Source organism: Fringilla coelebs, assembly GCF_963513975.1.
Source record: "Fringilla coelebs genome assembly, chromosome: 15".
In the NCBI taxonomy this organism is placed as follows: Eukaryota; Metazoa; Chordata; class Aves; order Passeriformes; family Fringillidae; genus Fringilla; species Fringilla coelebs.
Genome location: NC_140041.1, coordinates 11,726,754 through 11,754,266, shown reverse-complemented (window position 1 = coordinate 11,754,266; position 27,513 = coordinate 11,726,754). Strand labels below are relative to the sequence as shown.

Below are 27,513 nucleotides of genomic sequence, written 5' to 3'. Positions count from 1 at the left end.
TATGATTTTTGCGTGGGGTTGAAAATAGCTCGGGGAGGGAATAAATCCCTTCCCTCCTGCGCCATCCCTCTGGAAGAGCTGAGGGAAGCCAGGCTCCAGGGGCTGTGCACAACTGGCGGGCCGCGGCCTGCTGTGCTGTGCTCTGTGGGGCTGTGCCGTGCCCTGCTGTGCCGTGCGGGGCTGTGCGGTGCTCTGTGGTGCTGTGCCGTGTGGGGTTGTGCCGTGCTGTGCCGTGCCCTGTTGTGCGGTGCTCTGTGGGGCTGTGCCGTGCCGTGCGGTGATCTGCTGTGCTGTGTGGGGTTGTGCCGTGTCGTGCTGTGCTCTGTGGTGCTGTGCTGTGCCCTGCTGTGTTGTGTGGGGCTGTGCCGTGCTGTGCGGTGCTCTGTGGTGCCGTGCTGTGCCCTGCTGTGCTGTGTGGGGTTGTGCCGTGCTGTGCCCTGCTGTGCTCTGTGGAGTTGTGCCGTGCCGTGCTGTGCTGTGCCCTGCTGTGTTGTGTGGGGCTCTGCTTCGCCCTGCGGTGCCAGGCTGCCCCCGTGTGACGTCACCGTGCCACTGCGCGGCCTCTTACCCAGAGCGGGCCTTTGCCTCACCGAGGGCTTCTCCCGCCTGCCGGAGCTGTGAGGAGCTGGCAGTAGGAGTGGCGCCACAGTCCGTCGTGACACGGAACTGCTGTGAGGTGACATCACGACTATCCTGACAAGCTGACGTCAGGCAATGACATACAACTCCCGTGACGCCATGACGTCATTAACATAGTGCCATGCTGACGTCACACAACCAGGGCGGGGGCCCAACTGCCCCGTCACTGCAGGCCTTCGGCGCCCTCCCTTATATAGCGGCCAGCAAGTCCCGCCCACATGTCCGATTGGCTGAGCTCCTCCGGCGGAGGTTGCGATTGGCCGCGGTGGCTGTCAGTCAGGCGCGGCGCCGTGCGGAGCACCGGGAGGCCATTGTGGCTGGGGCAGCGGGAGGCGGCGGCCGGGGCCGGTCCTGCCGCGTCCGACCCAGGTGAGGGGGCGGCCGCGAGGAGCGTGCTGGGGCGGCGGGGCTAGAGCCGGGGCGGGACGAGCCCTGGGCCGGACGGAGTGCTGGGCTTGTCCCGCGGCGCGGGCAGAGCTGGGGCGCCCCGCGGGCCGCTGCCCGGGGCCGGCCGCGCCGGAGGGACGCGGGGGAGCGGCAGGGCCGGGCCCTTCCTCCTCCGGCCGAGCCCCCCGCCCTGCCCGTGCCGCAGTGTCGGCCCCGCGGAGCCGCCTCTGCTCGCTCTGCTCCCCTGTCGCTCCCCCGGTGCCCGTGTGCGGCCGGCCCGCGCTCGGCGGCCCCAGAGCCCCGTCCCGGGAGGGCAGCGGGACCGGGCGCTGCGGCTGCGGCCAGCCCGGGCTCTCTGGAGCCGAAGCGATTGCTTAGCAGAAGTTTTAGGAAAGATGTGAGAAGAATTTTCTTGCTCGCTTCTTATATGAACAGCGAAATTGCTTGCAGCACATGCGTGTTTAAACTTTTTCTCTCTTTACACCAGCTTGCCCTGGCAGAGTTCTGAGATCCTTTCAGTGTTTGCGTCTGTATGTAATAGCTGAATGAGGCTGTTGCAGGTAGTGGTGAAATCTTCGTGTGGTCAGTAGTAGTGTGGGTTGCTTAAAGAAAAAGGTCTGCTTTCCAAGAGTTTCCAGTTGCAAACTAGCTCTAAACTGGTGTAATCTTTCGGCGTTGCTTGGCTAGTGCTTTGTTACACGTTCGTTCTAAAGGTTGTCAGTAGAGGAGTGAGGTGTAACTCACAGTGATTTTGTAGTTGGACTCTTTCCTTTTGATATATACTGCTGTAAAGATGAAAAAAAATCCTTGTTACTATTGGATGATAAAAAGGCACACCTGAATTAGAAATGCTTTTGCAGAGGTGAATAAGAAAATAGGGAGAGATTTTCTGCACGGGATTCCCATATGTTTTCATAAATGTGTGTGTGTGTATATATATATATATATATATATATTTACTGCTCATATTGTCAGTATAAGTTAAGAAATAAGCCAAGCTTCTTGTTGTTCTTGTGTTTCGTTGTCAGTAATAACATTTCTGTAACCAAAACAACCTTGGGAATGTGTTCCTAGTCTGTTTCATAAGCATTTGACTTGAAGATATCCAGAGTACAAATCTGGTTAATAATAGGTTGCCATTTTAATAAATATATTTTAGGGAAGTGACTGTTCAATGCAGGATGTATTCTGTAGTGCAGTTGCTTTCAGCTTCTAAAGATTTCTCACTGGAATTGTGTATAAGCCTACCACTGGCAGGTTTGGTATATTGGTTATTTTTCTAGTAGGAGAATAACAGGTAAGTACTAAGAAGCTTATTTGATAGATATACTTCTTACTTGCACAACACAAAATCTAGTTTTATTTGAAGGCTCCTGCCTCCAGAGTGGATTGTCTGAAGTCCTGTGAACAGCTACAGGACACCTAATTTTACATTATGTGTATGTCTGAATTAATATATGTCCTGATGCATTCAAGTAACTTGAAGCCCTAGTGAAAGTCAAGACTCATGGAGAGCTGCTTTGCACAGAGAATTGCAAATGTATTGAAATACATAAAACTTGTGTGTTCTGATAACCCATTTCTCCCTTTGGGGCTTTTCTAAAGAGCTTATGCTCATCTCCAAGTGATTTTTGAAAGGTGGCTTTGTGCAGACAATGATTCTTAAAGAGAGGGGTTTTTCAGGATCAGGATAATTTTGTTTTCCCATATTTCTTTATCCCTTTTACAGAAAACTGTTTCATTAACTCCTGAAGAGTACAGCATTGTTCTCCTGTAGCTAACAAGTTGATATCCTATAGCTTGATACCCAGTTTATGCAAAATCTGTAATTTTTTTTGGTTTTGTCTCTAAGTCCTTGCAGAGGGAGGGTCTTGACCTTCCAGCTGTACTTTTCTTAAAATATTGAAGATTCGGTGAAAATACCATAGGTGCTCAGGAGCTGTTAATCAAAACACTTGGTTCCTCAGAGTGCATAGCTTTGGAATAATGAAAAGGGCTGGAAAGAAGAGTGAGGTGTACTGGGAAAGTCTGGAGCGGCCCTTGAGGCATCCTGTGGGGTCATGTTAGTGCTAGCTGGCTGTGCAGCTGCATCTGACTGCCCCTGATATTATTGTGTAGGAGATAGCATTTTCTTTCTTTTTCTCCCTGTGACAGAGCAGAAAGTTGGTAGCCCACATTTTCCCTTTGCTGATCCTTTTTCCTCTGCATTTTTCTAAAGCTTCTAAGAGGAAATGTCAAATAAACTGACTGTCTAAATTGCTGCTGGAGATGACCCAGTTGAATGTCTGCCTCTTAAAATGCTGCATAGATTTTGAGAAACTAGAAGGTGAAAAGGACTCTAGACATTTCATGAGAATCTCTTAAGACTATTACAGTTTGGTTTAAACTCAGTATTTACTAGGATTTGGAGGTCTTCCATCTATTTTACTGCGGATTCCTTGAGTTTGTCAGCTGACTTAAAACATGGAAAAGATGCTGCTCCCTCCTACGTGCACCGAGGAAGACAGAAATACAAATTCTAATTCTTAAAGCCACAAAAGTTATTTGTGTGGCTTTGTGCCCTTCTAGGGTGGGTGTCTGGGTAGCTCTTGAGGCTTTTCTGTTTTGCATTGGCTCACAGATACTCGGTGGGGCCAGTGAAGAGAGAGACAAGCTGTGCTTTCAGTTACCAAAGCAGGCAGCACAGAGCACAGCTGCTCCGGGGGAAGGGGCTGCTTGCATTTCCTGTTTTAAGGAACAAGTTTGAAGACATTTGCCTGTGCAAATCACTCTGGGCTCTAATGGCACTATCTGTCATAGTGAATGCAAAATTATGAAGGGGAAAATTTGTTAGAGAGCTCTTCAGTAATTACTGAGGTAATTTACTTGTAAGGTTTGGAAGAGGGATGGACACCCAGGAAAACTGTTGGTCTGAGCTCTTGTTACTGTAGCACTTAAGAGCTGACGAGGTTGAGTCCATTACTGTGCTCTCTGATGTAATTACTTACCTCTTATTCATTCTTGACAGATGAATTTAACTTACTCTCTATTGTGTCAGGAAAGACTCTTTAAACTGTAGCACAAAAGTCTTATTCTGTAGTACTACAAGGACACTGGCTGATAGTGCAGGGTGTTGTGGTGTGTGTAAAATGGGAAGGAGAATGTGTTGTTATAGGTCTGGATCAGGGAAGGGTTGCCTGGCAGAGCCCTCCTTGAAATTTCCTACTGAACAAGGCTGAAGGGAATGTTGGAGAAATTGCAGCAGCTACAGGGGTTTGGGGGGTAGTTTTGTTTCCTTCTGTCCGTGGACTCCATGGATGAATGTTGTCACTTTTATCTCTGTTCCCAGTGTTTGAATAACATACTTTCTAATTTTTTTTTTTCTTCTGTAATACAGAGATTAGTACAGTCCTAGCACATAGCAGTAGTTCTGAGTTACGGAGTACCTTCAAGGAGTAGAGAGTTGTATTTGGGTGGTTTTGTTTTTAGAGTTGTTTTACTCAGATGCTTTTTGTTTGAGGGATTGGAGTAGGAACACGCATTCCCTTAAAGCTGTAAAAGCTGTAATTGCTGTCTGTCTGCAAGTATATTTCATTAGCAGTGGTAATGCACAAAACTGAAAGAATATTTGTTTATGAATGAATGTTTAATGGTGTGCTGTTGAAAAATTCATATGTATTAAAACGTGTATAATATTTCCCATCCTGTCTGCCGGAAATTAGTGAGATAGTGAACATTTGTTTTCTTTCTTTTTCTTTAAGATCTTGAAAACTTTGCCAGGTCCCTGAGAGAAAAAACTACATGACACTACACCATGACTGACAGTAAATGTGATAGTCAGTTTTACAGTGTTCAAGTTGCAGATTCAACATTCACTGTGCTAAAACGTTACCAGCAATTGAAGCCCATAGGATCAGGGGCACAGGGCATTGTTTGGTGAGTAATAAATATTTTATTTAAATATTAAAAGCTATAAATATAAAACAAAGTTTGCATGTATTTCTGATAGAAGTACCAGAATATAAAACACTGATAATACATTCTCTTGTTACAGGGTTATGGACTAAATAAATTCTAAACCAATTGCTTGCTATAGTTCATGTGCAATTGTTTGTTTTTCTTTTTCTTCTGTTTTTAGGGAAAATTAATATTTGGATAACTGCATAAATTAGAATGGTCCACAAATTTCTTCCTTTCTCATTAATCACTTTATTTCTGTTTCTAGTTCTCCCATTGCCCTTGTAGTTGTGATATTGCAGTGTAAGGTATGACAGTGGTGAGAGATTCTGGGTTTTACTCGTTTCTTCATCATGGCCCCCTTTCTTCCCCCTCTTTTATTCCCAATCACTCCTGTCCATTTCTAGGAGCCATCAATGCAGTGCCTTGCCATTAACTGGCAGGATGAGGCAAATCAGTGTCATTGTCACTCCATGGATTAACCAGAAAGGGATGCTGTGTGAGGGGCTGGGCTGGCCGGCTCTCCCTTGGTGTGTCACCCCAGCTTTGTGTCCAGCCTCCACTGGCCCAGGACGTGGGAGTCTTTAGGCTGATCCTGAACCTTAGTCTCTTGTATGGCACCACACCTCTGGGCCAGCTAAAGGTAAAAACTTTCAAATGTTTTTTGGACTGCAGCAATCCATTCTGCACAATTTAGTGCCAGCCCATATTTTGTTGGGCAAAACTTACTTGGTAACAGCAGAAATGTTTATTGATGTGGGTTTTCATTCCATAAACAGGGGAGCAAACAGATGTACCCAGGAACTCTGTGATATTGACTTCATCACAACACATGGTGGGCTGTTTGTACTCTGAATCCAGCCTGCAGTTTATCTTCATCTATAAAATCTGCAGAATAAGTGTGATGACTCATGTACTGTGAATAACTCGTTAACAGCACCTGCCCATGTCATCTTGGCCTTTCCATAACCATAATAAGTTATATAAGTAGGAAAAGAGTGCATTTCTGTGAGAGCAGGCCTTAATTTTAAGATTTTTTAGCTGCCCCTCTTGCCCTGCTGATAGGTGACAAACAATCAAAATGAAAACACCGTATTTCATTCTTCAGTGGGTTGAGTGATGAGGGGGTCCTAGATCTTGGTCATTAGGATTTGGGAAAGATTTAGTGTAGTACTGACATTTTCCATGTGTCTGTGTTCTCAGAGTTATGCTTGGTTGAGATGGCATGCAGGAATTTGGGGTGCTTGGAAGTGTTTCTTCTTTCATTAGAAGCAGAGCATTTTTAAGCCAAATTCCTTTGGATCTCTGCTTCAGAATGGAATGCAGATTGTGTTAAGGTTATCATGTTGGGAGGAAGCGGAAATTATTTTTTTTATTGACTTGTTTAGAAACGACTTGATTTATGGAACAACATTGCATGAATTTTTATCTTCCTGTGAAATACCTCAAGTTGAGCAAGGTGTAACACCTTAGTTTCTCCTAAAGTCTTTATGCAAGGGAAAGATACATTTTACTTCCTAGTTTTTTGTAGAAAACTCCATGTAAGTGTAAGATGAGTGCTATCCTGCTATGTTTGGCTGAAAAAATTGTCAAGACATTAGCCAACACACAGATGTGATGGCTTTTTTATCATCCTGTGTTTAATATAAAAAATAGGAAAAGTTTTTCTGGAGTTTTCTGTCTGGATTTACTTTATTCTATGAGGAATTTTTAATACCACCTGTGTCACTTTAGCTAGGAGAGGTCTGAATTTGTGCCCTTTTTTTCCTCATGATGTTAATGGGAAGCTCCATTGGTATTGCTCCATGTAGTTTTAACTTTGATATTAAAATGTAGGATAATAAGTAGTTTTAAAAATATATACTTAGGAAAAGTGGTAAGTGAGAGCTCGAGGAAGATGAAAAAGTAAATCAGTTTTTATGTAGAGAATATTTCTAGCTCACAAGGCCAGGAGAGAAACTGGATAGATAATTTGTGGTTTATGTACAAAGTAAATATATTTAACTTGCTGCACTTCTTTGTTCCTAAGTATTAGTACCTCTGAAATCTGTTAATCTACTTTGGACTGAAACAAAATAACTTTTGTCTTTAACTTCCTGTCATCTTTTTTTTTCCTTTCTTCTCCTTGATTTCCTAAATTTTCTAATCAATCTCCAAAATAAGAGGTTCAGGTGGAGTTCTTCATATGTTCTTAAACTAAGGCTTATCATACATCTGATTTGTCGCATCACACAGGGGGGATGCTTCCCCTAAAATTGTTCCTCTGTCTGCTGCTGCCCTGTGATTTACAGCTAATTCATGCAGACCCTGTTGGTTACTGATTTGATACTAATTCACAGTATAGTCATTAACATATGGAAGTCATTAAACATTAAAGGCATTAACATATAAAAATTAAATTACATGTAACATTTTTTGTGAATACTGAAAAATCAGTGCTTTCATGTTTATGTTTAGGAGGAAAATAATTTCTCCAACTGTCTGGCCAGTTGCTTTCCTCCCACTCTATGTTTCCTTTTGCATAGGCATAAAGGGTTTAAGTCAGAGACTTAGTGTAACATTCTGTAATGATTTGTGCACTTCACAGAAGCTGAAATAAATGCTAGCAAGTCTTTATTTAAGCGGCACATTGGTTCAAATTGGGAGGCATTTCCCAAGAAAACATATCTCCTGGGTGAGCCCTGCTTTGTGGTGGTGTTGCTTTTTTCCAGGAGGGAAAGCACTGACTTTAGGCTGGGAAACTTGATAGATTTTGAGTATTGGGGAAGCTGGTTTTTTTTGTTAGAGTAGTGTGATGGCCCTTTTAAGTCTGATGTCACATATAACTTGACGAGATAGGAAAGGAGCTCACAAAGAGCTTAAATGTGCTTGGAAAAAATGTGAATGAGAATTCTTTCCTATCCTATGAAAGGAACATCAAATGGAAATAGGGTAATGTGGGAATCCTTATTTAAAACTGAGGCTGTTTAAAGATTGGAATATGTGAATTCCTAACATGTGCTAGGAATTCACATATATTTTTGCCAAATAGTCGGTGTTACTAATGAGGACTACTCCCACTTTAGTCTTGTTTAGCTTATACAGATACTTTAGCTTTAGATTCTTTCAGCTGTTAAAGCAAGTGTAACTTTGACCTCGATCTGCAGAGGGAAGGAAGAAACACAAGTGAAAACCAGGGTAAATTTAATGGTCATGGTCACTTTTAAACTCTTGTATTCCTCCCTTCAGTCTGAGTTTTCCTTATTCCTCAATTCAATGCATTTTTTTCCATCCAGAAGCAGATGATGAATGTAATTTTCTGCTAGGCACTACATTTTTTTAATCATTGCAAACTATCCATGTACAGGAGAATATTGAGCCCTGCAGAAGGGATCATGGAGACATGGTTGTGACTCTCCTTTAGCTAAGAGAAATTTCTGCTGCAAATACTAAATGATTGTCAGTCAGCAAAAGTGTCCAAAATATTCCAAATGTACAGATTAGGCAGCTGCAATGCTTCTTGATTTTAAACAAGCCTAAAATATTTTTAGATCTTGCAATTTTGGGTGCGAGTCTTGAGTCAGCAGTTTCAAATCTAAAGACAAAAAGGAGAGCAGGAAGACCTCTGATGAATGTCAGTGCTTCTGTTTGACTTACTTGTATTTATTAAAGATTGTGTAGTTTTTAAAGGATGTTTCTTTTCTGAATTAAAATTAGGTGTAGTACCAACAGGCTAGCGGGTACACTTTGTCTTAAATCTTGATTTCTTTCCTTCCTCACTATTGCCTCCCTTTTGCCCCCTCCTCTCCCTCAAACAGACTTCAACTTGTTTTGTCTTTGAACACTTTTAGTGCTGCATTTGATACAGTGCTTGGAATCAATGTTGCTGTCAAGAAGCTGAGTCGTCCTTTTCAGAACCAAACCCACGCCAAGAGGGCCTACAGAGAACTCGTTCTTTTAAAGTGCGTCAATCACAAAAATGTGAGTCGGGCTTTGTGTTGCTCTCCTTACTCTGCCTTATCTCAAAAGCTCAGCATTTGCTCTCTCACTTGCTGTTGGTAACCATGGGAATGGAAATAGTGACGGGCTGGAAAGATTTGCTGTGGGCAGTGCAGTTCTCCACAATGTATGGCTCAGTTTTTGGGTGAGCTGCTTGGGGTCTGAAGTACAGGGGGAGGAGGTTTCTGCTGCCATCAGTGTCAGTGTTAGAGACCAGACCTTGCTCTGTTGCATTTCCCTTTTTCAGCCATGTGCAGCACAGCCTGTTTGGCACTGGGGTGGTTTGTGGGTTTGACCATTGTAACTTCACTGTATTTAAATCTTCTGAGCTTAGGCAAGATTTTTATTAAATACAGTGTTTAATTGCTGAGGTTTTCAGGGGTACAGCACTGTCTACAAAATTGAAATGCTATGGACAATACTTGTGAATTTTGAAATCTTTAAACTCTATAAAGTGAGCCACTATGTCAATACTTCATTGTTCAAATACAAGAATATCAGGTTTATATGACTGCTGTGTGCTGGTACTAACATGAACTGGAAACATTGCTGGTCATTGAAGTTGTGCAGTCAAATCTCAAACTTCCTGCAGTCAATTAGCCTTTCAGGGCTGCTTTTTAAGTAAGCTTTTGGTGAGGCCCAGCTGTAGCAGAATAAAAGCAAGGTGGTTATTAAAGATGGCAGTAGAGCAATTTTAGCAGTTCTGGAAACAGTACATCATAATCTAAGTTTAATGGGATGGTGTGGGGCACCTCTGTGCACGTGGTGTTGGACTGCCTTGGTTAAAATTCCTTGCACAGCATGTGATTTAAAATAAAGAGATTATTTATGGGGAAAAATGGGATGTATTTCAGACACTGGGGAGGGAGCTAAAAGGTTTCATATTACTTAAAAAAAAAAAGATTTTGTCCTGTCTTGGTTCCCTTGGCACACATGCTGCAGTGTGGAACTATTTCTGAATTGGCAGTTTTTCAGCATATGTGAATTAAGTGCAGCCAAGTAACATTCAAATTGTGTATATAGTAACAGTGTGCACTTTATTTTGCATAGTAACTTCTGCAGTAAGTGGAGTTTTGTATGAATTAAAGCAGAAGTTTCTTCTAATGTTTTGTTTTTTGTTTTATAGATTATTAGTTTATTAAATGTATTTACACCACAGAAGTCACTAGAAGAATTTCAGGATGTGTAAGTACTGGATTTTTTTTCATTTTCTCTGACAAATACTGGCCTAAGCCCTAGAGTTGGATTTCCACTATCCTACAAACTTCATGCTTTGAAAATCAAGAGCAGCTAAAAGCTGAAGTGGGCAGTGAAAAAGGGATATTTACCTTTTATCATCAGTCTGCTGTACTTTGCTTGCCCATGCATCTAGTTTGTGTGCACGGTCCTTCAGCAGCTCCATGGATCACCTCAGGGTAGTAACTTGCTCTGGATAACATGAGAGCAATTTTTTACTGTACCAGTCGCATCAGCACAAGAGTATTTTGGCCTCAATTCAGAACTGAATATATTTCTTTTTTATTCAAGCATTATCAATTGGTCTAGAAAGGATTCATGGCCGTTTGATTGGTGGGATATCCTAGGTTCCAGTGAATGTGCTGTTGTGATTTGTGAATAGGCTGCTTGGGCAAATGAGGGAGTGTTTGTGTCTGAAGAGGGTAAGTAGATGACAACTGAAAATTATTTAATGATTCTTAGTTTTCACTGTGGCTATCCTAATTTTCTTATTTTTTAGAGTAAAACACAGTGAAAGAGAGCATTTATGTTGCATTATCTGCAATCTCTACATCAACGTCACTCAGTCTTAGTTTTTCATGATGCATAAAGATAGAATTATTCTCTGCATTACTGTTTATAAAACTAGTGGAATTTTAATATTTTGTGATGGAATATTAAACACTTAATTTTTAATAGTAGGACTTTTTGAATAGATAATTTTACTTTGTAACTGTGATCATGCATGGGTTTTTTGACACTTAGGTTAGCAGAGGTGGTTTTTCTTAAATATCTCATATGCTAAACTTAAACCTATGAAAAATAAGACTTGAGTTTTTTAATACTTTCTTTTTTGTGCTTTAGATATTTGGTTATGGAGCTGATGGATGCAAATTTGTGCCAGGTTATTCATATGGAATTGGATCATGAAAGAATGTCTTATCTTCTTTACCAAATGCTATGTGGGATCAAGCATCTCCACTCAGCTGGTATCATCCACAGAGTAGGTAGTAGTAGATCATGAACAGTACTCCTTGTGAACACAGTTTTTATGAAACAGGGAGGAAGGGAGGGGGTTGTATAAATAAGCACATATACCAGGGCAGGAAAATGCAGTTGTTAGTAAAGTTACTTTTTGGCTTATCCTGATTGTGGAGAGGGGTGTGTGGGTATTATTCTGTATGTTAATCCTTCCTTAACTGAAGTAATTTCTTGTTAGGATTTGAAACCCAGCAACATAGTAGTAAAATCAGATTGCACACTAAAAATCCTTGATTTTGGACTGGCAAGAACAGCATGTACTAACTTCATGATGACTCCATATGTGGTAACACGATATTACAGAGCACCAGAGGTTATCCTGGGAATGGGATACAAAGAGAATGGTAAGCTGCTGGAGTAATGCTTTCAATCTCCTGTCTAAAGTATGTCTCTCTTGGAACATAACTACTGTAAAAAAGAGGAGGGAGGGCTGCTTTTCCCCTGTCGAGTTTGTTGTTAAAGTATTCTAATCATGGTATTGGAAATGAAAATTATTACAGTGTAATTTTTTTGTTGTAAATATGATAGTTTTCTGTATGCTTTTCTTCATTTAACATTAACTGCTCCCTCTCCCCTGCTCTAGTTACATTCTGTCATATATTCACCATTATCTTTTTGCCATGTTTTTTATTCTCAGAAAAACTGTTGAGGCTGGTATTAAAAAAATCTGAACCAAAAAATCAATATATTAATAATAAACCCTTTAATCAATGTAATTTTATTCTGAAGCATCTTCTTTTAGCAATGTGTCCCCTTCTGCCTCTCTGATTATTAAAATACATTGCAGATCCCTACCACAAACCATGTCTAATATTCTCTTAAGTCTGCTTGGTGCTCAAAGAGGCTGGGTGTTACATTATTAAAACCAACACAGCTGTAATATACTGAACATTCAGCCAACAAAATTGCTCCCAAGGAATTGTCTTTGCATTACTGGGAGTTTTACCTGCTGATTTTTATTAGCACTGGACTTGCATGTTCTTTATCACAAGGGCTTGTGGATGCCAGTGTTTTGAGTATCTGTAATTTTGGGTGTGTAAACAAGGGACCTGTGGGACTGACCTTGCTGGGCCCTTCATAATGATAAAAACACTTTATTTAGTGCAGAAGGCAGCTTGTTGTACAGCAAGTGCTGATGTGGATCAGAACTCCAGCAAAGATTGTTCTGGTTGAGACAAAAATAATCTGCAGGACTGTAGGAATACAGTGTGAGCTTTCAAATGAATAATTGTGGTATTTAAAAAAAAATCTCTTTAATCTTTTGTCCTTGTTGCACCTAACATATGATAGTGGATATCTGGTCTGTTGGGTGCATTATGGCAGAAATGGTCCTCCATAAAGTCCTGTTCCCAGGAAGAGATTGTATCCTTCTTCATGGTGGTTTCACAAGTGTATACACTGATTATGTTTAACAAAGTACAAAATTCAGGAACAGTCAGTTGGTGTTGATATGATTGAAAATTCATGTGAGCAGTTTGGTTTTCCACATTGTTGTGTTTTACTGTAGATGCAGATGGTTTTGTTTGTTTTCCTCACATTTGTTCATGATACTCCATAATTTGATCATTTCACTTTTATTTTCAGTTGATATCTGGTCAGTTGGGTGCATCATGGGAGAATTGGTGAAAGGTTGTGTGATATTCCAAGGCACTGATCGTATCCTTCCCTAGTCATCCTTGAGTCCCATTCCACTTCCAACAGAAACACAATTATGTAGATCTGTACAAAAGCATAAACAATTAATAATGTTAGCAAAACATTTAATAATGTTTTACTAGATCTACTGTACTCTTTGAAATTAGTGTCATTAACCAAGTTGGTGAGCTTTCCATTTCATTTTCTTAGTAGACTGTATTTCATGTAATTTATAGTGGTTGAATCCAATGTCTTATGAGCTCCAGCTTTCGTAGTTTAAAAGACAGATGCTGCTAGGTTTGAAAAATAGAAAGTAACTTATTTTTTACTCTTATTCTTTGTAGATAAGTGTTTTAAGCAAAAGCCTACAAAGTTACTTCTTAACTATGCATGGATTTTGCTGGTTATTTGTTTGAACAGTAGACTAATTTTTTTTATTGCATAATTTTTTGAGTTTTAATCAGATTTTTTTCTTGTTTATTAGGGCTTGCTAGGCAAAGGTGCCTAATGGCCAGCACACTGCATGAGATCTTTTTTTTTATTGTTCTTATTTAACATAAAAAGAAAAACTTTCTGCAGGTTCTTTTATTTCCCATTTTATGAAAATTTGATTTGGGACTGACTTCTTCTATAAGACAGTTGTTCTGCCATTTCTCCTTCCAATATTTTTAACCAAGATTTCATAGAACCATAATCTCAGAATGATTTGATTTGGAAGGGGCCTTAAAAACCACCTCATTCCAATTCCCCTACACCTTCCACTATCCCAGGTTGCTTCAAACCCCATCCAGCCTGGCCTTGAACCCTTCCAGGGATGGGGCACCCTGTCTTCACTATTGTGCTCCAAGTTTTTGAAACCAGTATAATATTTTTGCTCATCAGCAAGGAGCAACCACTTCTAAAACATCAGGTGCCTGTTCACAGATACTTGTGTATCTTATAGAGGAGGATTTAATGCTAAATTTCATGACACTAATCTTCAGCAGTTGATCATACATTATTTAGTAGTAAATTGATTAAACATTAAATAAGTATCTTTTATTTCTACCTTTCTTCCTTTCTATATTTATTATTTTACCTTTTGAAGCCTTCAGACCAACCTAACACAATTCTTCATGGATGTTATGTGTCTTTCACCTGCATGTTGTTAGCATGGGCTATTTTGATTTATTCATGAATAAATGAAGGAAATTTTGTTCGTGCTTGTTGAATATACAAGTTACCATTTGTGATTCTCTCAGGGCCACTGAGAGAAGCTCTCCCAATCTGTGTTTCAAGGAGTCTCCTCCCCTGATAGGGAAGTGCATAGCTGTGCTTATGGGGATTTTTGCTTCTTGTAAGAGTTTCAGTTCTCTTTAATGTGAGATACTGACAACTGTTTGTCTTGTTGAGGCTTTTCCTGGGTGATCACCGCCTGGGTCAGGTTGTCACCTTCAGCTGCAGGATTGTCTTGGCAGGATGGTTTCTGGACAGTGCTGCTGTGCATGGCCATGAAGCATTGCTTTTGTTGATTGTGTTTGGGGTTTCTTTTGTTTGGTTGCTTTTTTTAAGTTAAATTTTAAAACGTCTTAGTGTTTGAGCATTTAGAGGAATGGAGCCAGGTTCAGCATATTGCCCAATGCTTGCCCTTGACTCTCTTCAGTAAAATCTGCTCTTAGATTCAGTAATTTGTACTTTCCCGCATGGTGGATGGGAATTTCTGGGATACTTGCAGCAGTGCCCTGGGTGGAATGAGATGCTCTGTGTTGCCAGGGTGATGGATGCCCAGAACCTGCTCCAGACTCTGCTGGGGAGGCCTGAGTTACTGCCAGCTGCTGTTGGACATGAGAAATGGAGAAAAACCAGGGAATGTAGGCACCTAATGTGCCATGGTGGAAAAGCCTGGCAGCAGCCATGTGTTTTTGGTGTTCTTTCTGCCCGTTTGGAGAAGGAAACTGATGGCCTGACCAGTGCAAAAAGCACGCAGGGTATTTGTGCTTTCTTGGGAAGAGTCATGCTTTGTTGTGCTTGTAGGAAGGACTCTGTTTTCAGCTTTTCTTCCAGAGTCCCTAAAGGCAAGTAGAGTTGGCATGGATCAAATGCCTGGTTCCTTCTGACCCTGAAGTCTCTAGAGTGGGGAGAGTGGCTTTGTGTGAAGGCTGCCAGGTCAGTGACAGAGCTTACTCTGCCTGCTTTATACTGAAATCCCACTTGGATTTCTGCTAAGAGGCTTATTTTAAGCCATCCTATATTGAGAAATTTTTCAACTTTCACCATCTGTAAAGCACTTTGAAACTGAGATATTGTTTTTTGCCTGTTTTTACCTCTGAAGTGGGATGGGTCATTAAGTGTTCTGCCCTTCCCTGCAGTCCTCTGAGGCCTCGATAAACTGACTAACCAGGCTGCTGTTACTCAAAGGAGAAGCATCTTCTTGAATCTAGATTGGTGGAGCTCTCACACAAATCAGTTTCTCAGCTAGGAACAAAATTTCCTGATCTATGTTAATTTTCTCTTTGTCTGTGCTTTGTTTTAGCATGGCAGTTAACAATATCCGTTCTGAATTTTGATTTTAATATAGCTTTTCCATTGGAATGCATTCAATAAACAAGTAAAATTTTCAATCTTTGTATCAGAAGTCTAGTCTTAGCATGGAGCAATGACTATACATATATTCATAATTGTGTTCTTGACACACTAACTGAAATAGAAGCACCTCAGTGTTTTTTAAATACATCTTAATTCAAAGTACAGCATATTTATTGTTTAGTTGCATAGTCTGTCTATGAGAATGGATAGGTTGAAGTGCTAGATGGTGAATTTAGCTATGAATTTTTTTGCAAGGTCAATGGATAGGCTCTGCTGGAATTGCACATTCTTTTTATCAGGAAAAACTGGCAAGTGTGGATCTGAGTTGACTTAAATGTTGGGAATATTAATGCAGTGTCCCCTGAGTGTGATAAATGAGCTTTGTTTGCCCAGCTGGGCTGGTTCAGAGCAGGCTCTGGTATCTCTGTAACAAGTGTCTCCATGGCTGGGGAAAATGCCTTCACTCAAGAGGGGGAGAAGAGACAGTCCTGAAGAAACATGAGGCCCAATTTCAATTTGTGACTTGTAAATACTATTCTTATAATATATTTACATTTTGAATTATAACAACAGAGTTATGTGTGAGTATGATGGTTGATGCACTTAAACAAAAGAACCTGCTATAGAACCTTCTGGAATATGGATTTCCTGTTCAGAACTCCTCTGGACCTTTTCTGAAGTTGAAACAAAAAGAACTCAACCCCATCCAAACACCAACCAAAAAAAGCCCCCAACTATCCAACTACAGCCCTGCAAAATACTCCAAAGTTTCATTTCCTTAGGAGTCAGGTACAAAGCTCCTACCTTTGGTTGGGATGCATTTGTGCTTTAGGGTTTTTTGTGTATTTTTCTCTAGCTTCCAGAATCTTCAGTGTTCCTGATGTTGCATTGCACTTCAGAAGATTCCACAGCAGCCTTTCTTTTCTGACCTTAGAGTTGTTTTGCTATGGATACAACTGCCAAATAAAGCTTTGGGATTCTAGAAAACTATTATAATTAGAAAAAAGATACTTAAGCATAATGCATTGTGCAGCACTTCCAGCCTGTCCTTCCGAATACACTGACACAAAAATAAGACTCAGATTTTGTAACTTTTTGCATGGCAGCTCAGAATACTGCTGATGCTGCAGTCAAGTTCATCTTTGTGTCCTCTGTTCAAGTTCTTGTTAACTTCTCAGATTTTTAAGTGGTATTTTTTTAGAGTGCAGACTTCAAATTCTTCAGCTGATTTTCCTAAAGATACGGTGCAGATATTGATCAATGGAATAAAGTTATTGAACAATTAGGAACACCATCAGCAGACTTCATGAAGAAACTGCAGCCTACAGTGAGGAATTATGTAGAAAACAGGCCAAAATATCCTGGTATTAAGTTTGAAGAGCTCTTCCCAGACTGGATATTTCCATCAGAATCTGATCGGGACAAGTTAAAAAGTAAGGCGAGTTTTTTCTCTCTGTTTTCATATGAAGTTAATTTAAAATATCTGCAGCACACTTAATTTAAAGCCTAATAAAAATATTTATTGCAGTAGGTGTCAACATTAAAAGTCACATACTTTCTGTTTCTTTCATTTATGACAAGTCCTCAGATCTTAGCTGTAGTTACTAAATACTCTTTCCCTGTCCCAGGATTCTGTTTAATTATCTTAATTTTAGTCCATTGAATAATATCTATAATTTAGTGTTCTCCAAAAATAATACTTTTTATTACTGATCATCTTGTTCTAAGTGCATACAGCTCATGTGGGTTATATTTTATCTTTAGATAATGACTGAGGAAATTTAAAAAAAAAAAAAAACAAAACCAACAATCCACTTTATTATAGTCTGTAAAGCAGAAGTGAAATTTTGCAGTGCATGTCCTGTGTTTCCAGTATTTATTTCCTGTGTCAGATATTAAACTCTACAGCTCTTTTACATGTGTGTTCTTTTCACCTTTACTTTCTAGCCAGCCAAGCTAGAGATTTATTGTCAAAAATGCTTGTAGTAGATCCAGACAAGAGAATTTCTGTAGATGAAGCCTTACGTCATCCTTATATTACTGTCTGGTATGATCCAGCTGAAGCAGAAGCTGTAAGTTTGTAATTAAAATAAATTTTCTAAGATTCCAATTGAATAACTTTAAAAATACCTCTAATTTTAGTCAGGAGCATGCTTTGAACTCATTGGCTAGCAGCAGTCACACAGGAAGCCTTCAGATGAGCATTAGGGGCAGAATCACCTGAAGGACAGCTGCTGGTGGGGAGCTGATACAATTCTGAAAGTGGTTGTTAATATTTCATTTTACTTAGAGAAAGAAGTGCCTGTTTGGTGGCAATCCTGGGCTTTTTGAAACAGGGCCTTGCTCTAAGGCCCTGTAAAGCCTTGCAATGAATTTAATTTTGGTTGATGCTTTTAAACAGCCTTTCAGTTTGAGACAGGACTTAAGAACAGATTCTGGAGTTGTAAAATTAATGTCTTTGAAGTATAGGGAATAAACTGCCAACAATGAAGGTAAAAAATGCTAAAAAAAATCGTCATTTTTAGATTTTTAGTTAAGATTGGGTCTGTTAACCTGATGTAGTAGGCACTATAGACTTTTCTTTTCTTTGTAGCCTCCACCTCAAATCTATGATGCACAATTGGAAGAAAGAGAACATGCAATTGAAGAATGGAAAGGTAAGGAGTGAGCATGACAAATTACATTTATTGTAGTATCTTGTGTTATTAGTGAGTGGCTGCAGTATGTACTGGATTGTGTAACAGACTATTCCAAATAATTCCCACTGTTCCAGATAAGCAGGACTGCCTGTGGCAACAGGAAAAGAAATCAGTGAGGGAAACAGGTTGTGTGTGGAGTGAATACATACCTAGGTGTGTGAATGCTCATATATACATGAAACATTCTGAAGTCTGTTCAACAAAATGCTGAAATTTTCTTTTTTTTCTCTCCCTTTTTCTTCTTAAGTGCTTGTAATCTATAGAGCTTTTTCCTTGATAGAGAGTTCTCTGAAAAAGAAACATGCCTCTTCTCAGTGTGCATTGTTTAAGCCATATCTCTTGACAATATTTACTAGTTCATTTGTTTTAGAAATCTAAATAGCAGGAGAGTCCTTTGGTGTAGTTTTTTTTCTCTAATCTCATTGATTATTTATTGACCAAATAGATTAAACTGTTGACTTAAGCAAAAGAATAAACAGCACTGTAGTATTAAAATCAATTTCACCTTACAGTTTGAGTCAAAACCATTAAATGGTGAGGCAGTTAAAATTTTAACATCTGCCATCACAAGACCAAGGGTAACAGGCATCTTTTATGACTACTTTGAAAGCTGCTTGCTTTTGTAAAACAGCATTATAAATTTCAGACATTGATTCTGGCTGATCTATACATATGTTATCCTTAGGGCATGCCTGCACAGGTAGGTAGGCTTCAAATAATCTTTGATTACTGCAAGGTGGAAAAGTAAAATGGATCCACTAAATGTAGTTGAAAGCATTTGTAAACATTGTTACTCAGAATTGAAGAGTCCTTAATCTATTTAGATATTGTTATCTAAGTTACCTTAAGGCTGTGGATACACACACAAGCTTCTGTGATTTAAGTTACAGCTCTGGGTTTTTCTGGGTGTTGTTCAGGTGAGTGTATCCTAAGTTGTCCTTGACTAGTAAATGAGGGTTTCATACAATATTTTAACTGTTTTAAGCTTCTTCAAAATATCCCGACTTTCCTCAGTACACCCATGGAGATGGTTCTTCAAGAATAAACGTTTGTGTATAATTTTGCTATCAAAGTAAAATTTCCAGGGAGGTTTACATAAAATCAGATTTTGAATCCAAATCCAAATGGCAAATAAATACCTCTGCAGTTCTACTTCCAGACTGACCCTGAACCATTTCCTTCTATCTTGATACAAATGTGAATTGTTTACAAATCCTCTGTGATCTTACAGTGCTTTTTCCTGTGTCTTTTTTCTTTTGTCCCACTGTTGTTTTGTAAGAATTAATATACAAAGAAGTTATGGATTGGGAAGAAAGGAGCAAGAATGGTGTGGTAAAAGATCAGCCCTCAGGTTAGTCATTGTTTCAGTAGTTCTGTAACTGTCACACATAGCCCTGTGAATGAAGAAATCTGCTCAGTGATCCAGGTAGGCAAAGCTTTTGTTGTTTGGGAGTCTTGAGACTGGTCTGCCTTTGGAGGTCCATGTGCTCTGCTTTTGTTCTGAACTTGTAGAAAAAGTTCACTGGTCTTGCATGTCCCACATCCTGAGCTGCCTTGTCCCTGAAGGGCTCAGTCATCAAATGCACCAGTGAGCTCACCTGGAGCTCAGGTACCTGTGCTGAGTGCTGCTCTCAGGCTCAGCATGGACCCCCCTTTCCTCAGGGCTAAACAGCTTTAGGGCTCCCTCAGGATACCCTCAGGATACTTATCAGTGCTGTGTTTGTGCCCATGATTGAATCCTTGTGTTTGCTGCTCTTCTCACAGCTCAGTAATCAGAATATTGTACTGTTTTTATTAACTATATCTGTTAGATTTCTTGGCACTCAAGTCACTATTCACACTATGCATTGTCTTCCTTTCCTCCACAGAGAGGGAGAAAAATAAAAATCTCCTCAAAGGTCACTTTGGCTTTTGAGTGCTAGGGCTCTTAGTGCTTGCTTTTCTCCTTTTTTTATTAATTCCTTGATTTTCTAAGGATTTCTGTGGGGAAAGTGCTGCTCACAGCCCAGAAACGTGGTTATTTGTGACTGATATATTGTCTTGCCTCAGATTTTATTATGTTTGGTTTTCTTAGCACAGATGCAGCAGTGAATAGCAACACCAGTCCTTCCCAGTCATCATCTATCAATGACATTTCATCCATGTCAACAGAGCAAACATTGGCCTCAGACACAGACAGCAGCCTGGACGCCTTGACAGGACCCCTCGAAGGATGTCGATGATCAGCTGTGATTGCAGACTTGACTTTGGAAAAGAACTTTAGTTTCCATTGGGCCTGAATTGCTTGTAAGTTAATGGAACCAAGTAGAAAAACTCCATGTTCTGCATGTGCTGCTAAAGTAATGCCTGTTGTTTTTTTTACTCAGTTGTTATGAAATTGCCTGCTTAATGTTGTAGAATGGAAGCAAATCAATGTCTAAAGAACAACAACAACAAAAAAATTAAATTTAGACACTATTACAGGCTTTTCTTTGTTTCAGCCTATTTCAGGTGAGCAGTTATAATAGACTTTTAGCCAATAACTCCTCTTAAGTGGCTTCATCAATCTCCAGTCCCAGCTGGCAGGCTTCTGTGACACAGTGGTTGTTTACATTTAGTACAGTATTGCTCATCAGTGGGTTTTTGAATGTATAGTCCCTATGAAGTTTGTTTTACTGTGTGACTGTGGCAGTTTGCTTTATTTAACGACCGGAGTGTTGTGTGTAAGTGTGAGCTCACGTGTGGAATGCTCTCAGTACTGTGTTGAAAGGGCAGTTTTTCTTCCACATAGCACTTTGTTTTTCTTTTAATCAAACCCTTTCTATCTTCACTTTTCAGTAATTCTCTCTTCTTGTAGAAGAGATAAACGTGAAGTTTAAAGCATAAAGCCATTACTTTGTATTTCACCTGAGTGTCTTTTTCAGTCTTTTAAATGTGGACAGAAAATACAGTGGCTTAAATAAATCTTGAGGAAGGATGAGTGACTTTTTTGTGAAGCAGTGCCTGTTTAGAAGAAGAGAGTGTGCTAAAATGTTCTGTATTTTCTAGCTTGTGATACTCATCCTTTAACAAAGATAAACAGAAAAAGAAGTTTTATCTGTGATGCTCTTCATTCACTGCAAGCTCTGATAAAAGGGGAGATGACTTGGAGATACTTGCAGCCTCAAAAAGCTGCATAAATGTTTTCCATTTTTTTAATGGGTCCATTCTATCTAGTGAGTAATTAAAGAAATAAAAGTACAGTAGTTCTGAGTCACTTGTAAATTAAGCATTTAGGTAACAGACCTTAGCTCTATTCTCACCTTAGGAAAGTTTGTTTGTAGTGAGAAGAAAGACATGTTTAATACAAATATTCTAAATGCAGTGTCAGACAAGAGGAGGAGGTTATTTGCTGTTTCCATACAGATTTATCAATACAGTTTTCAGAATCAGATAATACAAAATTTTCTGTTACATTGCACAATCTGTTGAACTAGAAAATGCATTTGCAGTAGGGTAGGACTTAAATTGCTTTGTAACACACTTGTGACTTTGTGCTCGTTCACTTTGGAGTGCACAGGTGTGAAATTTGCTAGAGGATCTCATGTGTGCATGTGTGTGACTGAACTACAGAACTGTAATAGTAATAGACATGTACAAGATGAGGTAAAACACCACTTTCTTAAAGGCACTATATTTAGCTGTTGATCAGATACTCTTGCCTTGAATATATAAATAGAACCTGTAAAATACACTGGCCCAGAGAGCCACTGCATTACTGACATACTTCTCATGTAAAACACAATTGTCCATTGTTCCAGGCCTTATGACTTGAAAAGCAGCACTTTCTCCTTGTGCAAACCTGGCTTTTAATATAAAATTTTGCCCCTTTTTTCAATAGCTTAATTTGCTGTAGTAAAAATACCAAGATTTTAGTGTCCCAAAAGATAAAAAAATTACCAAGGTAGTTAACATTAACCTCAGAATTGTATTCTGGCATATCTGATTTTTAAAATTCTCTTAAATTGAATTGCAGGATATTTGGGGCTTGTGTTTTTTCTTACTGTTTGGTTTTCAACCTATTGATAATATACTTTTATCTTTGGATACTGACAGTGTATGTGAAATATTTTTAGTGCATTCTTGTCACTGGAAAAACATTTAAAAATACCTGTTTGCCATATAGCAGAGCAGTACACTTTGCTGTTCTTTTGCTTTTTTAGTCCATGTTATTTGTGTAAGTTAAAATAGCTGAAGACACCTATTAATAATGAACAATTAGTGAGTCATCTGCTGAATTTCATTTTTCAAGACTTAAATTTTTCAGCTGAAGTTGCACTGTGCTATATTCATTTTAACAGTTTCTACTTTAGAAGACTTAAAGATTTATTGCTTTTTCCCCATGTGATTTGAGTACTCACAGAGTTGAATTTTTCCTGTTGGACTTGGGCTGCTCAGCACAACAGAGGGTTGGACCAGATGACTTCCAGGTCTTTTCCAACCTAAAATATTCTGTGATTCAAATTGTCTTTGTGTTTTTAACAATACTGTTCTGTCTTCATGACTTGAACTGCTATCTGTCCTTCTCCTAGTACATACTGTTAGCTTGAAAATATACTCTTGGAACAAGAAAAGAAACCCCAACCTTGAGATTAAATGAGTTTCTTTGTAAATCTTTCAGGAAAAGCTGTCTCATACCTAATTTTTTTTTAATGTCTTCTTGCTATGGCATACATTGAAGCTTAATTACAGAATGCCTTCAGAGCATGCATGAAATGTCTGTGAATATTGTGGATTTTGACTCCAGTTTAATCCAAAACCACAGTGCAAATGCACAGGATCTCCAGAGGATACATCTGCAGACAACCCCCAGCCAAGCCAGGCAGGTGCATGCTGCAGTTCCCAGGGTGCTCACGTGGGCCCTCAGTGCCCTGCATGCAGCTCCTCCCCTGTCACTGCTCCTGACTGCAGGGGAAATTCAGTGCCAGGTTTGGGACATGGTGGGCAATGCCACGAGAACCTCCTCACTGATGGAAAATAAAATCCAGTGTAACTTGACAGGGGTTTAAAAATTAGGAGAGTTTGGTGTGCAATATAATCACTTTTATTCCTAATACTAAAATGATGTATGTAAAGTGATGCAATTGACTGTGTTTTTGCACTTTGGCATTTATAAATATTTATATGTATTTAAAAATTAAGAATGTGTGTGTATACATATATATTAAGAAAACAGCTCAGTTTTGTAAACATGAATGTTACTTTCCTTTGAAAGACATTGTATAGTGTTAACACTACTGCAGCATACATAGACAATTTATGAACTATGACTAAAATAAATGGTGGTCAACATAGATACAATTTGTAATCTTAACTGCTCACCTGAAAAAAAAGGGATCTTTGGCTGTCAATAGATACTTTACCAGAAACTTGTTAAACATCTGAACACTGAGTAGCAGAATGGCATTGCAGAAATGGAGTATGTTTTAAACAGTTCATTTCATCTGTGCTCATATCATTTTTCCTCAAAAAAGCCTTTAGAAAGAGAAGCTTTGGCAATCTGGGTAAGCAGCCTGTAAGTGTACTTTGAGGAAATCCTGTGATATGACAAGTCTAGGTCTTTATGGAAAAAGACAAGAAACGAATGTCAAAATTAAGGCTTTGTCTGCATGGATCATACAAACTAAACTAGTCTTAGGACTGGAAACTACAATTTGCAAACAGCCTTTGAAGTTTTGTAATGTTTCCAGCAAGGGCTTGCATTTTCTTGTCAAAATAATGAAAAACTCAACCTTGAGTAGAAATTAACTAGTAGGTTGGAGAGTTTTAAAAGCTGTTAGGAACCAGAGGGCTCTTGAAAGAGGTTTTGTCTTTTTTTACATCCTAACAGAGCATATGTGTTTATTCCAAATTAATTAAAAGAAAAAAGTTATTCCATATGTTTAATTTTTCTTTCTTAAAGGAAGGACCTTAAATGCTGAATCACTTTCCTTAAAGTTATAATTTTGTGAATGAAGTAGGATTTAGCTATTCCAAACACAGCTGACATGGAGTCTCCAAGGACAGGGTGGGTGAGCCTTGTGTTGTCACAAGGGCCACCCTCCAGCTGGGAGTGAGCTGGGAGGTCACAGCTCCAGGTGCAGACAGACAGACAGACCTTTGGGTCCTTGGGGAGCATGGGTTCAGTCTTGGCAGCAGCACAGAGTGTTTGGGGTAGGTGCTGAACTGCATTTGTCTGCATGTTCTACATGTGTATATGGGTTCTAGCAGGGCTTGATGCTAAACCTAGTGAGACCATATTCTGGGAAGCAGATTCTTTCCTGGGATGTGTGTGGTGTCATTCCTGCTCAAAACTGGTTTTGATCCAGGGACACCTGCATCCAGATGCAGAATTTGGACTTGAATTCTATAATGAATCTAGTGACGACTTTGCTTTTCCAGAGTGTCTTGAATTATTTTTTTTAACATGTTGAAATATGATTTAAAAAGTGTATTCTGGTTCATTATTTTACATATTTTATTGTCTTTTACATGAGTGGTGTTTTAAAAGCTTCTTACACGAGTTGTCAAATCAGTTGTGGTTTTTGCCCACTCTGCATGCTAAAATGATGTCTGAGGCTAAAATAATGTTTTAAGTAAACCATCTTTTCTCATGTTAGCTTTGGAGGAAATTGGAGAGACAACTATTCTTTTTTTGTTTCTGTTTTATAAAATGATTATTTTTGCAGCTAAAATGTCAGTTGTTGGATTTCAATCCCACAGTGTTGCTTTGTGGATATAAATTTCCTGGGTCCTCTATTTCAAATCTGTATAAGATGTCCAGTATAAAATTAAAGTAACAAAATGCACTCTTTTGCAATTTGTTATTGAAAATATGGCAAATCATTTTGGTCCAAGAATTCAAAACAAAATAGAGAAAACACATTTAACTATTTTAAGTTTATTCAGTGATGCTGCTGCTTATTTTTTTAAAAGGTGCTTGCAGTTTTGCACAAAAGAAATCAACTTTATTAATTGCTGGGTTTGAAGCACTTTAGGATTCTTCTTAATACAACCATATATGGTGTGAAAAGGAACGACACAACATGCTTAATGTGTTTAAATTTTGGTTGTAGCCTTTGCAATTCTGACAGATTTGATCAGCATGTTTTTTTAAACCTGTTTTCAGAGATTAGAAATCAGAAACCTTTGGGGGGCTGAAGTTTAACACATGGTAAGAGATCATTTGAGAAATACCTTCTGAGTGGGTGACTTGATTGGCAATGTGACTTCCTGACCATCTATGAAATAAAGACACAGCAATGTCTGTTCCTGCAGCAAGGGCAGCTCGCTGTGAGCACTGGGATTCTTTTTTTAAACAAAAAAAAACTTTTCTTAACTCTTGGCTATGCATCATGAAGTTTTATGTGCTGTGGTGAGGCCAGGACAGCTTTGTGGGACTCCCCTGCAGCAGATCTCTGTGCCTGCCACGGGGAGACACTGTCCCTGCTCTGCAGTGCTCCAGACACCAAAGCCCTGGTACGTGTGGGCTGTGCTTGAGCAAGTCCTGTGTTTGTTTCCCTGGTGGGCAGTGGCTCAGCACTCCTCAGGTTCCTTAGGATAACAAAAGTAGGGGAGGAAGGAGTCAGGTGCAAAGAGCATTGGGTGCTGGTTGCCTGAAGCAGAGATTGTGTTTGTTGCTGATCACAGAGCTCCTTATACCCCTGAGCATGTGCTGTTGTCTTGTCTTCTAATGGGGAAAACCTTTTTTTGAAAACCCAAGTGTGTCACATTTTCTATGAATTCAGATGCTTAAATTGGTGCTAATTTTTTAAAAGAAAATGTAACAGATGGTTAGCACTGTATTTGTCTGTTTTTGATACCTATATTTTCTTAACTGGTAGCAAGCCAAACTTTATAAAATGACTAATGTGCATTTTCAGCTCCATCAGATTCCCAGATTTTCCTAAAGTAAAATGTTTAAACTTCCATGGTAGCTACTGCTTCTTTGGAGCCATTGCTTTCGGGTGTTTTATACACTAATCAAGCGAACACAATTAGAACAGACAGAACAATACCTAACTATCCCTTTCTTCAAATCATAACGTGGTTCCCCAGGTGGTTTTAGCAGTTTAAGATGCCTAATTAAGAGCAAATTAGAGATACCTGTGTGCAGTTAACTCAGTACATTGAAGCCTTACTTGGTTGTTAAGATAATTTATAAAGATTATACAAATCTTCATCTATTTTAAAGAGGGAATAACAAGCAGAAATAATGAACTGTTTTCATACAAATTAAATGTAAATTCCAGAAAATATATTATTTAATGTATTACAGAACACAGGATATTAAAGAGTGTAATAGACTCATTAAGTGATTAGTTATGAAATCCAGTTTTATCCAATGACTCAAACCCCCTCCAGAATGTAGTTCTTTGAGAATTTATTTTGAATGCTTTCAAGTTTAACTCCTCTCAGAATCAGTTGTTGGTTTGGTGTCCTCTTTCCCACCTTCTGTTTACCAAATGTCACCAAAAGTAGCATCAAGCCCTATAATTGTTACAGTGTTCTGGTTTTATGGCCTTAACATTAGTTCTAGTCTGGTATATAATTTCAGAAGAAAGATGTGCTTTGAAGTCTAACTATAGATACATGTGGCCTCTTCTGCCTATGGAATTAGGCTTTGATTGTCATATCTCATTCTCAGTGCTTGTGCAATAGGAACATATTCCTCTCAATGCAGTGGCTATTTTGTCTGATGCTGGACTTTGGTTTCAGGATGACTAGAAAGTTTTTTTGAGTTTGTTTGTTTTGGTTTTTTTTTATGGACAGCAGTCATGCTTCATTGGTTTTTTGGACTGTTACTCTTTAGGAAACTAGAATTTCGTAAGGAAAACTGTCAATAACTAGTTCTGTAGTTCTAGTTAAAGCCTTGTTCTGAAGCTTTTTGGTTGTTTTTTTTTTCTTTCCAAAAATGTTATTGTAAAACAGTACTAAAGCCACTGTAAAATTACAAATAAATATGTATACATAAAGGATTTGAGCAGTCTGTCTTATTTACTGTATTTTTTCTTACTTATATTTTAGTTACTTACTGGTTCTTCCTATGTTGAAGTAGAATGTTTTATGTAACCAATGATGTATGTTTGATGTATGGATTACTTCTTTCAAAACATGAAGTTTAGTTCCCACTTTAGCTTTCAGTTAATGGAAATGTAGGTATTGGCATGAAAAGTGAATGAAAAAAACTTAAAGAAAATGATTGGAGCATCTTTTCCTGAACAACTGGAACATTTGGGCACATTAACAGCACTTGGTTTTACTACAACTGTGTTTTGAAACTTATTTGGGGGGTTTTGTTGTTGTTGTTTAAATGGCAGAAGCTTGAAAAAAATAGTTCCACTATTCTTCTTTTGAGGATGATGTGAGTATTTTTGCAAAGACAGTGATGAGGTTTCCACCCTGCAGAGCTGTCTGCTCT

The 27,513-nt window shown here is 39.1% G+C and overlaps 1 protein-coding gene across 2 annotated transcripts; it reads left to right on the top strand.

Annotated features, from left to right (window-relative positions):
• Positions 1-918: 918 nt before the first annotated feature.
• On the top strand, positions 919-27,285 carry MAPK9 (mitogen-activated protein kinase 9). 2 transcript variants are annotated; one of them, XM_084215504.1, is made up of 12 exons: positions 919-1,008; positions 4,767-4,941; positions 8,793-8,922; positions 10,067-10,125; positions 11,020-11,158; positions 11,375-11,540; positions 12,781-12,852; positions 16,647-16,829; positions 17,344-17,468; positions 17,990-18,053; positions 19,375-19,446; positions 20,175-27,285. In XM_084215504.1, exons 2-12 carry the CDS (start codon positions 4,820-4,822, stop codon positions 20,315-20,317), a joined length of 1,275 nt encoding a protein of 424 aa, XP_084071630.1. In that variant the 5' UTR covers positions 919-1,008; positions 4,767-4,819; the 3' UTR covers positions 20,318-27,285. The 2 variants fall into 2 exon arrangements, with proteins under 2 accessions (XP_084071630.1, XP_084071631.1); XM_084215505.1 differs by having other exon boundaries at positions 20,170-20,318.
• Positions 27,286-27,513: the final 228 nt, after the last annotated feature.